This window comes from Emydura macquarii, unplaced genomic scaffold (assembly GCF_026122565.2).
Source record: "Emydura macquarii macquarii isolate MOO-44397 ecotype Brisbane River unplaced genomic scaffold, CSIRO-AGI_Emac_v2 contig_2699, whole genome shotgun sequence".
In the NCBI taxonomy this organism is placed as follows: Eukaryota; Metazoa; Chordata; order Testudines; family Chelidae; genus Emydura; species Emydura macquarii.
The window spans coordinates 1,987,603-2,004,825 of record NW_027132836.1 but is presented as its reverse complement, the minus strand read 5'-3'; the positions used below and the strand labels follow the sequence as shown (position 1 = coordinate 2,004,825).

Below are 17,223 nucleotides of genomic sequence, written 5' to 3'. Positions count from 1 at the left end.
TAGAAATAGAGTTTGCCAACAATGAAAAGGAGTAGTTGATTCGTTTAGTCGAGCACCTACAAGTTGGGTGTCTTCTACTTTGTAAAACTCTGAGGTGTGGGTTACTGGTAGGTCTTGGCCACACTTTGGGGCGCCTGCTGTCCAGACTAGGGCCCTGTCCTGATGGGCAAAAAGCATTGGGTGTTTCAGTCCCGTTGGCTCAGCTGACTTACCTTAGCATGAGTGAAAAGCCTGGTTGAATCACAGGCTAATATCGCTTCACAGATGTTAAGCTAACTCAGTTGAACTAACATGATTAAAAACACACACCCTTTTTGCCAATCAAGACAGGTGCCCAACCTTACTCCAGCTCTTCCCCATAATCATTGCGGAGGCAACAATATCTCTTATTTACAGAAGTCCTGTGTCATTGGGCCCCAGGGAGACATGCTTGTTCCAATATGTCTGAAAGGAGGGATTGTGGGAGAGGGAGTCATGCCATGTTCTGAATATTTCTGTTATGTTACATAGTTATTCACTTCCCCAATTGCCCTGGAAGTCAATGAGTAACTCAATCTCTTTGAAAGCTACAGGGACATGTTTCGTCCTAGCTACAGGGACATGTTTCATCCTGTGGAGACACAGAAATTAAAGGTTGGTGTAATTCAAAGCCAAAACTCATTTATAAACTTTGGAAATGATTTCCTGCCTGCTGGATTAATAAGCAAAAGCCAGTACTGCGGGGAGAATCAGCCAAAGCTAGTCTGTCTGCCGCCGGATTAGAAAGTACTTAGTGCATGTAGCACAAGTTACATGGTATTGCGTGGGCCTCACACAACCTCTAAGTGATGCAGTACCTGCTGGTTAGGATCTCTGGCAATAGTGTTAGTGCAGGCTTGGTGAAAGCAGACACAGGACGAGAAGCTAGCATTCAGACTGTGTTGGGGGCAGGGCTGGAGCTGGCGTTCAAAGCTACCAGAATCTTCTCATTTGCTCTTCATTTGGGATTGAAATCTCACAACTTCTAGAAAGATTCCCCTAATCTCGGGTCACATCCAAGCCAGCAGGCCCCTCCTCATTTTGGAAGTCAACCTGGAATACAAACTCTGGATGTTGGGTTCAGCTCTGGGGTTCTGAATCTGGATCCCCCACCCCATGAAATTCAAGAGGGTCAAATTTGATATTCTAGTGTAGAAAGGACTTTATATGGCTTTTTGGGAACATAATGCATCACGCACAGTTTGCTGTTCAAGAAGGCATCTCCTGCAAGAATCTTTGCCATCCCTGCTTCTTCCCACCTTTCCTGGTGCTGTAGTTCTCTCAGGTGTGTTTGAGGCAGGTGAGAGAATGACAGATCCTATGGGCTTTCCTAGAGAGCTGGCGCTCACTCAGACATCTGCAGCTCCAGTCCAGCAAGCACTGCGACGCAGCCTGTGATGTGATTTTGGCCCAGCAGCCCGTTATTTTACATGATAGCTTCTCTTGTTTAACAGCAAGGGGCTGGGGGACAAAGTTCTCTCCAAATCCATCTGGATGTCTTCCCAAAACCTGCCCAGCAAAGGATCAAAGAGGTGACACATAGGGTTTAATTTCCAATGACCTTTCCAGGCCTGTAAAAATTATGTGGAGGAAATGGGACCGTAAAAGCATGTTGCTCCTATGGTATTTTCTTGGATGGCCCACTTCCTAGGCAATAACGGAGAATCAGCTCCACAGAAAGGAAACGTATCTATCCCATCAGTCGCCTTCAGCAGAAGTGAACTGCATTTTAAAATATTAGACGGTGCCAGCAACAGTCAGGAGACCCACAACTTATAATGTTTTTCTTCTCCAATGTGCGTGATTTGCAGAGGGAGCTCAGACTCTAGACCTCTTAGTTTTTCTGCTGATAATTGAGCAGATTTCCTCTGTGCTCCCCGCCCCCTCCGGAAGGGATTTCTGGTTCCTTGTTTATGTAGGCTGCATTGCTAGCTTCCACCAGTGAAAGTTCCATCTCTTAAATACCAGGGTCATCCAGAAAAAGAAAACGCAACAGCAGCAGCAGCTCTCTTTTCAGAACAGATGTGGAGAGGGAAACCCCCAAAGAGTCCACCGAACAAATTATATCCATGTCAAGAATATTTCCTATCCCAGCCTCTTGACCACAGAAGTATTCAAGCCTGTGTTCCAGCCCAGGCAGATTCAAGATGTGCAGCTTCTCCTGTCCTGTCCTGATAGTTTGCTTGCTTTTGTCGCCAGCAGATTCCGGTTATGTTTTAAACTAAACACAGAAACGGGTGCATGGGATGGAAGGAGCAAAAGCTCCTCTCTGAAAGTTATCTCCAGCATGTAAGAGAGAAACTGGAAATTCAGACTATAAAATAAATTAATCCCAGGGACCAGGGGAATGCATTTAAATGTGATTGCTGCCTGCTTTCAGAACACTAACAACAATGAATACAGCAACTGGACTATATGGAATCAGTGCCCTGTGTGATAGACCCTAAACTCTACATACTGATGGGTGTGTTCTGTGAGGTAGTGTGTGTCAGCAGTGAATGAAGTGATACCTGTGAATACAGGGCCAACATTTCAAAGGTAATCACCTAAGTTACACAGGAAATGTACACCCATATTTGCTAAAGACAGGTCACTGGATGAGTACAATGGATAATTGCACACACGTGCATGTTTGTAGGCACGGTAGATTTACATACAAATATGCACGTGAGTTAAGCAACATAATTTGAAAATCAATCCTATCCAGTCTGTATAGCCCATTCAGATACTATCCAAACTTAAGATATTCGTTATTTTAATTATGTATTATATATAGATTCTTACCTTGCCCCCATCACTGCAGTATCTGCGCACCTTCCAGTAGCACAGTAAGTGATGTGACTAACAGCTGTCATGGGTAGCTTATTCTCTCATCCTCTCTCCAGAGGAAGATGTGTGCATGCAGTGAAGTGTGTTGTGTTTTGGTAGGTTTTTTTAATGTACCGGCTCCTCTGTGTGGCTGTAAATATGACCTGACTTAGGGCTAGGTTTTCCCACTCTTACTTATGTGGAGTAGCACCTTGCTATTACCATTAAAATCATTGAGACTAATGGTGACATAAGGAATGTACTACTCAGTGTGAAGGTGAATTTAGACTGTTACTTTCTTTTGTGGGGCAAGAACAGTGTCTTATCTCTGGTTTATAGAGCTCCATGTAAATTCATTGCACTGATTGATGTTTCATAGTAACTCTACCAGCTCCCCACACTTAGGCCCTGATCCTGTGACGCGCTGTATGAGCTGGAATCTGGGAGGGTCAGGCAAGCTCAGTACCTCACAGAACCATGCCTTTAGTGGGAATAGCCTCTCAAAAAGAGGTGAAAGTACAGAAAAGGTGCAGCATTGAACGATGCAAATTTACTCGGTGTGAAAGAGATACCTAGGAAACAATCTTTAATGTCTGGCAAAAACCAGTGGGGGTCCCACCATACATGCTTTAAACAATCAAATAATGATCCAATTAGTTCTCCTGCTGGGCAGCCAAACTGATTGCACCATAATACAGCTGCTGAGCAAGGGCAAAAGTGTAACTGATGACTTGCACGGGGTGTAGAGCGTTTACAAAAGGCTTGTCCAGGGTCTGTATTTTCTGGATATTTCTTACGCTGTCTTTGACTGTTGTTCACAAAGCACCGTCTGTGTTTGAAAGGGTGGCTTGGCTGCTCTTCCTGTTAGATGGGTGGAGCAGCAGGTTGCAAAACAGGTGGGGAGATTGTTTGATCTTCCCTCAACCTTTTACCCAGTGCTTTGGGCGCTGCCTGTGAAACTGATTTGGAGAAAGGAACAATTGTCAGTAAGCAAGGCAGTGGCGTTTCCGCCCTGTACAGAAGGGACAGAACAGGCTGGGCAAGGAAGGAGACACTACCTGAAACTTAGGGAGGTGTTGATTTCTTTGCGGCCCACAGACCACACTACTTTTGAACAATGAAATAAAACCTTTCCCCATGCAGACAAATAATAACCTATTGTTCTAGCCTGACCCAGAGCCCTCTAGCCAAACACAGGACACTGTTAGGTTGGTTGGTTGAAATAATTCCAGTAACAGGCTGGTTTTTCACAGTGTGATTCTGAGGTGCATCCCATTACAGGCAGAAAAGTGATTTATGGAGCCTGCTGTTCCTGCCTGAGTGAGAATGTCAGGATCTAGGGCCTAACAAAGCACACTCTTGCTCTGGAGTTCACATGCACCCCAGTAATCTGTGAACTCCAGGAGAAAGTGATTGAATAGTAGATACTCCTGGATCCAGTAACCAAGAGTTTACAGAAGATCATTTCTTCAGAGTGAGTAACCATGAGGTCTTATTATTAGTAAAACATGTATGCTGATGTTCAGGAAGTGATGCTTTTCATCTTCCTGCCTAGGCTTTTATGCTTCTCTCAGCACCAGGATATCTGAATTATTATTTTATCTGATGTATTATTTGTATTACCATAGCACCTAGGAGCTCTAGTTGTGGACCAGGATTCTGTTGTGCTAGGTGCTAGGTGCTGTATAAACACGGGACTCATTGAAGATAGGACACTGCTGAGTTACACAAGCACCAGGCCCACTAGAATTTAGTTGCATCCTTTTACTGCACACGCTGCTCCTCTACTAAATAACTGTGTTCTGTGGGTTTTTTGCAGGTGGTAACCTTTGATGCAGGAGGGGTGAGCGGCCACGCTAACCACATCGCAGTTTACGCTGCCGTAAGGTACAGTGTGTCATGCAGTCCATTCCATGCCTTCCCAAAGTGCTATTTGAAACAGAGTGCATGTGGTGCCTGGTAAGTAAAGGATTAATAGCTAGAGCCAAGAACTGAATGGACTCCCCCAGTGCACCCTCAATCCCGACCTGCAGCACTCTCAGCTATGCCAGTTGTGGGAACTCTCCCAAACTCTGCAAATGCACCTCACTTGTGACCTGTGCATCCCTGTCTATTCTACCGCTGTGCTCTCCCTGTATTGCTCTGCCAGTGCCCCTCACTGTGGGCTTGCAAGCCCCCATCCTGCTGCTCCTGTCCTTGGTCCCTTTGTCTCTGCACTTTCTGAGGCCTAGCTTTGTGTAATGAATGCACTTTCACCAAAATAGGATGCACAATTCATGTCCCTTGTGCACTGATGGATGTTTGAATGGAAGAGACTCTGGGCCCTGAACTGCATCCCCTGCCATCTAGCAGGCCTGCTTCCCTCTAACATGTGTCTTCTCCTCAAACACAGATTCACTCTCTGCTTTCATTCATTTAATCCAGCAGCTGCACAGCTACTGAGGGGTTAAATTTTGCTTTTAGTGGCTTTTTTTTTTGGCAGCCTGTCTCAGAGAGGAACTAGAGCATGACCACATCACTCATGGTTTCTGTGCCCTGATGAGCTCTCACACGTACAGCTTTCAGACAGAGCTGCAGAGCATGTGCGGTGACCTTTCACACACTGATGTTCCCGCCTGCCTCCTCCCTCTCCCCACATATGATTGTATTGGCAAAAAAGAGATCAAATTAACCCTCTCCTCTCCCTGTCTCTGTGTCAGCTGGTACATGCGTGGCACTTTGATTGGACTAACATAGTTAGCCTTTCAAACTGTGTCCTGCAGGGTGGCCCATGCACTCTTACAGATGTAAATTGGGGTGCTATTCCAACGAAGTAAATGATTTTGCACCCTGTGTGACCCTGTCACTTCTGTGGGAGATCTGCTTCGTGCCCCCCAAAGGCGGGGGTGACGTGGGCTGCACGACCAACCCCAGGGATTCTCTCATATACCAGTCTCCCTGCATGCTGCTTTTGTGGCTGGTCCAGCTGCTGCTGTTTCATATGTTTCCAAGCCCCAGATTTGTGAACAGCTATAAAATTCCAGGGCTTGTGGGGAAGATTTGTTTTTCTGCAAGAAATAAAAATCATAAATTAGCATTTTGCTTGAAATCCTCCCATGGGAAGTCTGAATGCAGCCCCAAAACCAACCGAAAAGAAACTTCATGTCAAAATTCTGTTCACATGATAAAGAATGAGGTGCTGGATACAGTCCCTGTGATGGCCTCCACCCCATCACCTTCCAAGCCAATGCTTTGGGATTCTTTGGAAGGAAGTCCTGGGAGAGTCCGCTCTTCTCCTCAGCATGCGCAAAGGCCCCATATCCCAGCGACCCTCTCTCTGGTCAAGAGGGGCTGGATGCTGCATCATACGGTTCCTCTCCTGCTTGCAGAGCTCCCAGCCCCCTTGATGGCTCAGTGATAAAGCCACTTGCTCTGCTTTATCCCAGTGTTTGCCTTTAAAATGTGTAAGTATGCAAGAGTCTGCTACTGAAAAGTGTTAGTTTGACAGTTCTGCAGGCTGAAATCCTCACAAAGAACAGGCACGGTTTAGACAACAGCCAGGCAAGTTATCCCACCCTGCCCCCTGCTCCAGCCTGTAAAGAATGGGACACTGAATCTTCCTTGCCATTCAGTCTGGGGAGAAGCAGCCAGTTGGGGGAAGGGGTGACGTCTGTGACTGATCTGAGATTCACCAGACTCATTTTACGCCCATCAAATAGTGCTCATTAGCTTCATTGTATGGCAGGACTTCTCAGACTGTGTTCTGTGGCTAACTGGTGGCCACAGAGCACTTGATGGTGGTCCATGAAGAACTGGCTAGTCACGTGACAGTGCTTACTCCTGGTTTCCACTGAGGGAGACTGAGCAGTGGAAAGGAGAGATGAAATGAAGAGCAAAAGGAGAGAATGTGACTGGTTATTTTATTGCACTAAAGCCAGCTAACAATACACTGACACTGTCTTCATATGCCACCTCCTTCTCATAAGCCATTGCTGCAGTTGCCGCAGAGATGCATAAAGGGGAGTTGGCTCCAACCCATCATGAACAACAGGGGAGGTGACCATGAGACAATCATCTGTTAACATGAGATTCTTTAGCTTGCAAGCAGTTCATGGCAGGGACTGTTTCCAGCTGTGTTGTACAGGGCCTAGCACAGTGGGTTCTTGGTTGGTCCCTAGGCACTGTGAGGGTAAACGTGATTATTAATGACGAGGTGCATGCGATGGACAGATTTGAGAACCCGTGTTTTAGAAGACAGTGCTTAGAAGCGTTTTTGTTTTGTAAAGATTGGGTTTCACACTGATGTCACGGATGGCGTCAAGGTGATTTTGGTTTGCATGAGTCACAGGGCATTTCCATTTTAAACAGACCCTCCTGCCTAGCGAATGTATGTTTTGTTTGCTTAAGATAAAATGGAACATTCTGTACTGGGGTTTGCACATCCCCTTCCAACAGTGAAATCCATCTCTTCCCATTTAGAATATGAAAGAACAGTCCCTTTTCTGCTTAGAGCAGAGCAAACTGAGTGGAAAATAGGAGCTGCTATATTTAACCACTGTGCATTATGTTGTTATAGCAACTGCATCCATAAAACTTATATCAACGATGCTACATAAAAAGCTACATCAAGGTATCATTAGTTGAGCAATTCTTGTCAATTCCATTTGGAAAAGCGATCTGACTCCTCCTGTTTGCTTCCAAATGACTGTAAACTCAGCGGTGGGTTCTCAGTGAAGCAGTGTGGAGATAGTATTTGGGAGCTTGGTGGTTTATCGTTTATGAGCTGATAATGATGCTGTTTAAGTGTCATTGATGCTTTGTTGTGATTAAGTGCCCTGGGTTGGATCTTCAATGCGCTGTGTGTGGATGCCATGGGAGAGTTGATTCGTACTTGGTACATGTGTACAAAAGAAAAAGACATTTCCTGTCCCGTGTACATTGCACTGGGACATACTTAGGTGTGGGGTTTAGTTACATGCCATTTGCAAACAGGTATATAGAAGTAAAGAAAATGTCCATTATCCAACCAAATCCTGCAGGCCTTACTCCAACAAAACTCCCTTTGAGGCTGAAGACTGCAGTTTCCTTATGCTTTAGCAATTCTAGCTCATACTGGACTTGCACAGTCTGGTCTTAGAGACATGATGAGCAAGTCGCAGGTTCCTCTTCAGATGATTAGATGGAAGATGGTATGTGGCACCCACTGCTCCCTTTGTATTGGATATCTTCCCACAGTGATGGAGAGCTTGGGCCTGATTCTGATTTTACACCAGTTTTACACAACTATGCCCCATTAATTTCAATGGCATTACTCCTGATTTACACCATGTAAGTGAAAACAGAATGCAGCCCTATGTTTTCCCATGTCACCATCCCCCCCTTTCCTGAAAGCCTCTTCGCTCCATCTTGGAGAAGGATTTCCTGGGATGATTCATTTTGAGTTACTTAGTATCTCTCTGTATCCTCGCTCCAATCTCAAGAGGCGAAGAGACTTCCAAAGGAGGAACAGCTGAGGCCTGAAAGTTTTCCTTCTGGTGCTGGGACCTCATGTTGCAGACTCTCCTTGCGGAGTCAAGGCTGTTATGTTTTGTACATGCTCCAGTGGTTTTTCTAGCCTGGTTTTACTAGTCCTAAACGTTCCAAGTGATGGGGAGAATCAAGGCGGTTAGAGACTGGACTGACATCTAAGGTCCCACGTTGCCCGTCTCCATGGTGCCCGGGTAGAATGGTCTCCTGCTCTTTATATATATATATATATTAGTGCTCTCTCCAGCTTGGTTTTTGTGGTCCCAAATGATTTGGCTTCCACCACTTGCCCTGGGAAAGGCATCCCACAGCTACTACCTCACCCTGATTGCCAGCTTATAAACTCCCTGTCTGACTCTTGCCTCTTTCCTTCTACTTCCAGCCCCTTCCTCACTCTTTATTGTGCCGAGGTCGTGCTGATGCCTCCCTAAGAGCTGAGCCACAAAAAGAAACCAAGCAGAAGGCCCCAACTTTGTCAGTACTCAGCAAAGCAGTTTCCTTGGTGACAATGACCATGTTTAAATAAAAATAAAATATCCCTCTGGGAATGGCCTCCCCCAGATCATTAAGACTTTAGCAGTTTGTTCATGTAGTTGATTGAAGCTGCAACCTTTCACACTCCACCCCCACACAGTGCGGAGGCGAAAGCAGTGTGAGCACTGAAGCAGCTCGGTCATTATTTGTGAACTGGAAGATCCCTGGGTCACCCCTTCTCCAGATTACTTGATAAATGCTGGAACTTGGCTTGACGTGTTTCATGGTCCTCAGCGCCCCCACCATACAAATTGTTCCTGCACCACTGAATTATTTCAGATTGGCAAAGCCCACCCTTTGTTGCTGAAATTTGAATGAGTGCAAATTGTATGAATGTTTTAAACTGTGTTTTGCCTACACAGTGCAGTTCAGGGTGCAGGGAAAATGCAGCTGGCCAGTCCAGTTGGGAGGCGGGAGGTATTTCAGATTGTAAACATTCAACATCTGGCAAATCTCTTGGTGTATGTAACATCTCTGGGACTCCTAGGAGATTGGCTGCTCTTCCTGCTCCACATCTATTTCATCAGATTAATTGAGCAGATCAGGGGACAGGAACCTAAATGGAGCCCCAATGCGTCTTAAAGACTTGCATTCCCTGCTGTGCTCCTGCAAACTGCATTTCCCCAGTGCACCTTAGCGGACAACCCGAGGAATACAGTGTAGGGTTTCATCTTCCCCAGAGTGAAACCTTCTCAGAGTGAAGTCACTGATTCTACTGAACAATTTCTCTCTGAGCAGAGTGTCAGCAACCCAGCAGTCTGTCCACTGGGGCTTTGACTCTGCTTCCCTTCTCATGAATTCCCTGTGGGCCAAACCCTGAAACCCTCATTTGCTTTTCGCTCACTCCTTATTGACTTTAGTGGAAGAAGCTGCCTCATGCACTTCACTGGGGCGGTTGCCGGAGTACTGACTGAATAAAAATAAGGATCTCAGGATTTGGCCAAATGGAAACTTTGCCTAAACACTGAGGGCCTAATCTTGCAAATTGCAGAGCACTTATGATGTGCCAAGGGCCCTCAATTCCCATTGATTTTAAGGGGAGCTGAGGCTGCAGGTCCCTTAGGAATCTTTTAACACAGGGTTCCCTGCAGGACTTCAGAGACTCTGAATCCTTTGCTGCAGGGATCCTGCTTTTCCTCCCCCTCGCCCAGGGGATCCAGGAGCAGATATGGAAGATGCCCTGTCTTTGAACTTGCCACTAGCATAACAAAGAAGCACAGCCAGGGACCCCATGTAGCCTGTAAATGGCTATAAATCAGGTTGGAGCATTCTGGTGTTCAGTGGATGAGTTTCAGCACCTTCCATTGGTCGTTGCTTTCACTGCAGCACCGCTTCAAAATAATAATAGAAGTCTCTCAGGAAACAACACACAGGAAAAGCTCTCAAGAGAGCCTATTTGTATCTTTTCTTGTCATGACCTAATGCCAGACAATTACATTTCACCCAAACCACAGCAAGTCCAGTCTAGAAAACATTCCCAAAATGGCAACAGTGAAAAGCTACAACCTTTCTCCTACTTGGAAGTGTTCCCTAGAGAGAGCTGCAGGCTGGGTGTGGGAGGGAGCTGGAAGATTGATTTGGGGAAAGAATATTTGTTAGTATATATGGGTTTGAGGTTGAGGTAGAGCCTTGCATCATGCTCTCTCGCTTTCTCTGCAAGCACTATTCATTCCCATCTGTAGTCCTAAGAGGTGTGAATGGACAAGCCTGTTGATTTCTCTGCAGCATTACAACCATGTGTATTTTACAGTAACACGGCACGGTATCTTGCCCAGCCAGTGCTCTGCTGTTGGGTCAGGGTGGAGTAATAGGGACATCAATAGAGCAATATTTCTAGGTCAGGTCAGAGCAGAGAGAGGTTGCAGCCCCAGCACTGACCTGAATGTTAAACGAAACAGAACTTGAATTTCCAGTGGCACTGTTTCCTTCTGAACCTTCATGAGCACAAATCCCCTATTCTGCTACTGTCTTGAACCTTCCTTCCCTGCTGATTGTGCCCATGGCTCTTAGTTGGGGCGTCTCCAGGCAGGCTTCTTGCCTCTAATGTTTGTGCCAGTGATGATGATTATTACTAGTCCATTCCTGGGGCAGCTCTTCTTTCTGTTACCTTAAGCGTCCCTTTCAATGCCTTTTATTTACAAGGTGGCAGAGCAGACAGCCCAGAAGAGGAGAGTCTGAATAGTGAGAGGAGGGTGCCTGAAGAAGTATTACAAGGACTGTTTTCTAGACTGGAGTTAGCAAATGCTGTCGTGCTGTGGTTCTTAGCCTCTGGAACACAGGGGCTGGAGCTGGGGGGTGCAGTAGTGCCCCTGGCTTGAAGTAGTCTGCATCATATTCAGGGTTTACAGTTTGGTTCAATGGCTCTCAGCACCCCCCACTATACAAATTGTTCCAGCCCCCCTGCTCTGGAAAAGGAGAGACCACTGCTGGAAGAATCTGCTTTAGGGCCATTGCTTTTGAGTTCTGCCGTGTCCTGCATTTCTGGCTTGACTTCTGCTTTGAATTACTTTGTGTATTCATCACTCAGCGCTTCCTATTTTGTCTATGCCCTTATGGCTAATCCATTTCCTCGAAACTAACCAGTAACTAGAGATAATCACAGTTTGAAAATGACTAGAGGAACATTGCAGTTTACATACAATATACCTTTTGTCCAGGTTGATTTACACATGAAATGCACCAGTATGAGACGATAACAATCTCTTTAAATATTACACAGGATTAAATAACCTTTTTTTTTCTTTTTTCTTTTTTCAAATGGGCCATTGTCTATTTTGTTTTTCCTTCAGCAAGAACAAGCCTTGCCATGTAGCTATTCCTGCTGCCATCTACTGGAGATCCGCAGGTCCAGCTATCAGCAGCCTGGGCCAAAATCAGAGGAGATGTAAATGGTGTTGAGAGTAAGCTGTTGTGAGCTACACACAGAGGGGAAAGGGCAGGGTTGCAGCAGGAAAACAAAAAAGTTAAAGGGGACTGAGGCTAACCACCTTCCCACTCCTTCAGCATGTGACACCCACTCACACTTACTGATATAAATCACACCACTGTTTATGTCTCCACTGAATTGGACACCAGGCGCTCTGTTTTCTAAAGGCTTTTTTTCTTTTGAGAGGTCCTTCTGAATTGGGATTGAGGCCCATGGTGGGGACAGCATGGGGGACACTTGCCCTGCTGTTGCCCATGCTGTCTGTGCTGTGTGGATAACTTGAGGCACTCCATCTGCAGGGCTTTCCATACGGCACCTCTCCCCAGAACAAGTCACTAAACCCCCACACTCTGTCACTGAGTGAAAAAGAGCAGCTACTTTGGGCCAGGCCTGAACCAGGGTCTATTCACAATCTGATTAGAACAATGGAAACAGAAGCGGATTGAAACACTTACTGTTGTGGCCAAAGTGACATTGTTAGGTTAAATATGCAGAGCCCTGTCAACATGGGCTGGGGAGACCTGGCTAGCACTTCCCCAGCAAGTCCTCTGTTCAGCGTGGTTTGCTAGGGTGGTGCTGCTGCTGCCATTGTCACCAGCCAGCAGGGGCAGGACCCTGAAGAACAAATGCTCTCTGCATCAGTAGGTATTTGGCAGCTTCTTGCAGAGTTCCCTATGTTGAGAGCCAATTGGACATGGGAGGGGAGCATTTATGCCCTGCCCCAGTTGCCCTTCAGCAATGAGGACAAGGAAAGCGGTGATAGATTAGGAGCAAAATCATTTGGTGAAAACAAACCTGTTATCTTCCAAAGTCAGTGGGAGCTGGGACATCCAATGTCTGCTCCAGAAAGCTTAGTTTAGGTGTTGCCAGGCTGCCGTTGTGAGTTTGTTCGTGTGCGTGTGCGCGCGCGCACTTCTACATATTTAAAGAAGCACTAGATGTTCACCACGGTGTCTGTTTTGATTCACAGGTACCTGCACTCAGAGGGGAAGTTACCAGAAGGTACGTCACACGTGTTTAAACAAAGCATCAGTGATGCTGCAGATATTCCCAACCTATTGAATTGCATGCTCTGTCCCATAGGAATAATCCAGTTCTTATTTGCAATGCAAATGTAATCTGCCACTGAACTCCTTGTTGCTTTTTCATGCTTTTTCATGAGCTCACACTCCAGTACAATCCCTTCTCCTGGGCTCAATGGCTCCCTCTTCTCACCCTTTGTGTTTGTCCTGTCTGGATTGTGTGACACCTGCTTGTTGGCCTCTTGCTGTGTGCACATGGCTGCCGTTTCCAGGTCTCTGACTCCCTTGCCAGTTCTTCTGATTTGTCTGTTTTTAGATACAATATTAGGCCTAGACATAAAGGTGACAAGGGCTTTAGAAATGCAGACGGATGAATAGCCCTAACCCAATAACATCTTTGCTGAGAATGGTTTTATAGGCAAGTTTAAACACAGTCCTAGCTGTATTATCCTAGGTCAGTTTCCCTCACAAATGTGGGCAATATGAGAAGCATATATTAAAACTGTGCTATGGAATCTAACTGGGGGAATGGTCTGTTGTACGTCTGGCTAGCAGGGGTCTCAGCAAAGACCCCTGTCCACACTATGGGACAGCAGCAACCAAAGCAGAGGAAAGGAAAAGCAACACTCTCCAGACCCTCCTTCCTGCTGCTGCTTTTGCTCCATCCTACCCAATCCCAGAGCAAATCCTCAGCCCTATCTCCTCCCCTCGCCTGAGTGATCTGCTCTGGGAAAGAACCTATAGTCATCTCAGTAGGATGCTTCCCAACCAGTCCTGTCCTCCCCACCCAGTATCCAAAAACCATCCACATTTTGCTGCCATTACCTTAATCTCAAACCCTTTGTGGATGAGAAGGGTTGTGGGATTTGGGTATGTCTTTGCTTCCCTAGTGGTTAAAGGTTGGAGCTTCGATCCCAACTCTACCACTCTGTGGCCACAGTCAGGTCACTTCCTCTGGCCATGCATTGAGAGTCCCTTCTGTGAAGGGGAATGTTCACACTACCCCCTCCCCATGGGAGGCCTGGGGGGTTATGTCTGCGTAGCACTTGGAAGGATGGAAGAGCGATGTTTGTGCTGATACTGTCCAGAGATTGCAGTCACCCCTGCCGCTCATGCTGTAGCCAAAGTGCTGGGAACAATGAAAAGCAAGTGCCCAGGTGTTACTGCCAAGCTGCAAGGAGGCAAATATGTCAGACCCCGTCTATGCTGAACTGACTTCAACAGGCTAATGCAGTTTGACTAGGCTTGGTTTCAGCATGGCTTGGCCCCGCCTCTCAGGCCAGACAGACCATGTCTAAAACTGGTTCAGGTAACCATTGTAAAACCAGCATAGATGGCCCTTCAGTTCTCTGGCTGCACCAGTGGGCTTCTGAAGATATGCATGAGGCTAGCTGCTCTGATTACATCACATCTTACTTGACCTACAAATGCCAGAGGAGCAGGGAGCTCCCATGTTGCTGCTTACATTAAGCCTTTCCAAATATAGTTCCAGTCTCACTGAAATTCCTGGAATTTATAATTTGATCTGGCAGGCATGCAGGGCCATGCCTCAGAGGGGCTTAATGAAATGAGAGTGACGTCGTGGCCTGCCCAGGCTGTCTGGAGCACAGCTGAATAGCACACTCAGCCCAGGGAAATGGCCTGCTCCCTTGCCAGGAGCTGGGAACTATGTGTCGCTGAACCTGTGTAAGCCCATGGGATCAAAGAGTCCACAGAAAATCACTCTGCAAATGCAGAAGCCAGCTAGCCTCTCACTGTATCTCCTGAGCTAGGAGGGCATTGTGGGTAATAGTATGCAAATGAATACCCTGAGCATCCCACTTTGCTTCCTAATTCCCATATCCTATGGGGCCACAGCAGGCAGCTTTTCAACTGAAACTGAGTCCTCCCGGGTCAGCTGGGAGCAGCTAGACTTGATTCAGGAGCTGGGGACAGCTGGTATACACACATCCACCGTACATCCACCTCCTAGCTATAACCAGCTCCCAGCCAGAGAAGCCTGTGTACTAACATCTAGCAGGAGCAGTGCAAATGTCACAGGTTGCTCTGCCAAGAGCCTACCTCATTCCAGGCACACTTGTTGCATATGTTTGTTGAAAAGAGAGAGCTAGGCTGACTGGGCTTCAGCCCCAGCAGCTGATCCACTAGCTGTAGAGGTCACGTTAGCCCTGCCAATTGGTAAAGCAGCTGACTAATAGTCTTAAATCTATCCTGGGGTCACAGTCACAACTGTCTCCTCCACAGGTCTTTGCCTAAGGATGTCACAGGAGCAGATCCATCCATAGCACCACTTGGACATTTCCTTTCTCTTACCCTGGCTGACAGGAAGGGGTTTGAGTCTCTGAGCCCTTCCCAAATGTAGCTAGACTGTACATTCCCTATCAGCTTCATTTCATCTTCTCATTCAAAGTGATCTCTGCTGTTGTGCCTCAGGACCCTCGTCGCATTGCTAACGCAGACAACTCCATTGTGTCAGGTTTAAACTGCAGCTGCCCAGGCTGTTCCTGCTCTGTGCATCGAGGACTTCAGCCTGTTGGGTGGTAAACGCACCTTTCACCAACACCCAATTCACTTGCAATGATTTTGCTTTCCAGGAGCATGTAATGGGCCCTCCCAGCTGCTGGGGATTGGGAAGCAGAGGGCTATGTACTTGCAGATGAATGAGTATTTCTTAGAAAAAGATGATTAGGGAAGGGGGTGCACATCTTCCTTAAGAGAGCAGCTCAGCTTTCATAGTCCAGCAGCGTGTAACCCTCGCCCAGACGGTTCCTCTCCTCCCCACTTTGCAAGTATGAGCCCAGGAGGCTCTGCCAAGGTTCATAAATAGCTATCCAAGACAGGAAAAAAGGCCCATCACACTATGTTTGCTTTTGTACTCCCCATTGGAAAGGGCTGAGATGCAAACAGGTGACTGGTGGAAATGTGGAATGCCAGGGCAAGGGAACCATTCCAGTGGCTCTCCTCTGCCGTTCCACACGGCAGGGCATGATCCAGACCCATTCAGCTGGAGCTACCCAATAAGCAGATTTCTAGGCTCAAGAATGCCCTCAGCATCCCCTGGGTACAACCAGCAAGTTCTCCATCCACATCCCCTACTGACTGAATGATTCTGACAGGCCCAGCTTTCATGGGCCTCCTTAACTGGTTGCAGAATGTGTGGGCATTGCTAGTTTGCACACACACAATGGATGTGCCTGCAGCTTTGGCAGGGGCACTTAAGGAGGCCTGACAAGTCCTGGAGTCATAGAACAGCAAAATAATTCACTTCTTGAAAATAAGAAATAGACTTTCTAGGGAGTAAATGAAGGGAAGTCACCAAGTCACTTCCATCTGTACGAGCGACCGGCCCCCCTCGCTGGCAGCCAGCTGCGCAATATTGAGCTGGATACACTCAGCAGCCTGAAGAGCATTACACACCTTCCATGTCGATGGCAATGACCAGTAAGATGAGCCAGAAGTTAAACTGGGGTCTGAAATGAGGGTTGGGCTTTATTGTCAGGTTCCGGAGAAAGGCCTGAACCCCGCGTCCCACTCAGCGTTTCTCCTGCACAGCAGATGGCCTTCAGTGAAAGGGAAGGGGAATGGTACAAAGTATCCCTGGCACAGAGGTTTCAGGGCTTCCGGGGTCCATAACTTCCATGTGGTCTAGTTGTGAGCATCCTGGTAGGACAACAGATACCTCCACCCCTCCACCTGCTGCAGCTTCTCTGCAGGGAAGGCACAGTGACCTTTAACAGGCTGGTGTTCCACTGAATGGCTGCCAGTTGGACAGGAATGGACCAGGTACATGGCACTGCGCTGACATGATGAATGTGCTGGAAGACAGGCTTCTGAGCTTCTGCCATCTGGTAAATTGGAGCATGTTTGTGTTCCGTAGTTGCTTTCTTCTACCTCCAATTATCATCGGAGAGCGCCACCTGCTGAAAATGTGTCTTAATGACCTGGGTATTTTTCTAATGTCAGTATTAACAATCGATCAATCACCTTCTGGACAATATTTACTCTGGCTTATCTGATACAGTGCAGACTAACATCGGACTTTCCCCATCAGGTCAGAGCCTGCAGCAGCATGTAAACTGATGTGACACTTCTGTGAAAACTCCAGATCACATATCTTATGGACCTCTCTATTCTAGCATCATTGGTTTAGGGTGGAAATGAGCTGTTGCATTCTGACCCTCTAGTTCCGCCCCCTTGCTGATGCAGAAAGTAATATTGAAAGCCATCTCTGCGCTGTCAAGCCTGCCAGTGAATAACTCTTCAGGAACAATCCACCTGCAAACCCTTCCAGAAAGAAGGCTGATCTAGATAGAGTGTGTAGGCCAACCTTCGGTCATAGTCTAGGCAGAAAATCATCTAATAATTGAGGACTAATGCAAAGGCAGGAACAATGATGATTTTTGTCTTTGG

At 46.9% G+C, this 17,223-nt stretch overlaps 1 protein-coding gene across 3 annotated transcripts in view; it reads left to right on the top strand.

The window, feature by feature from the left end:
- Nucleotides 1-17,223, top strand: part of PIGL (phosphatidylinositol glycan anchor biosynthesis class L) — a 69,552-nt gene that overhangs the window by 48,456 nt on the left and 3,873 nt on the right. For all 3 annotated transcript variants that reach the window (XM_067565848.1, XM_067565850.1, XM_067565849.1), the window contains exons 4-5: nt 4,646-4,713; nt 12,762-12,793. In XM_067565848.1, the coding sequence (XP_067421949.1) occupies nt 4,646-4,713; nt 12,762-12,793 (100 nt within the window). The remainder of the gene's footprint in view (nt 1-4,645; nt 4,714-12,761; nt 12,794-17,223) is intronic.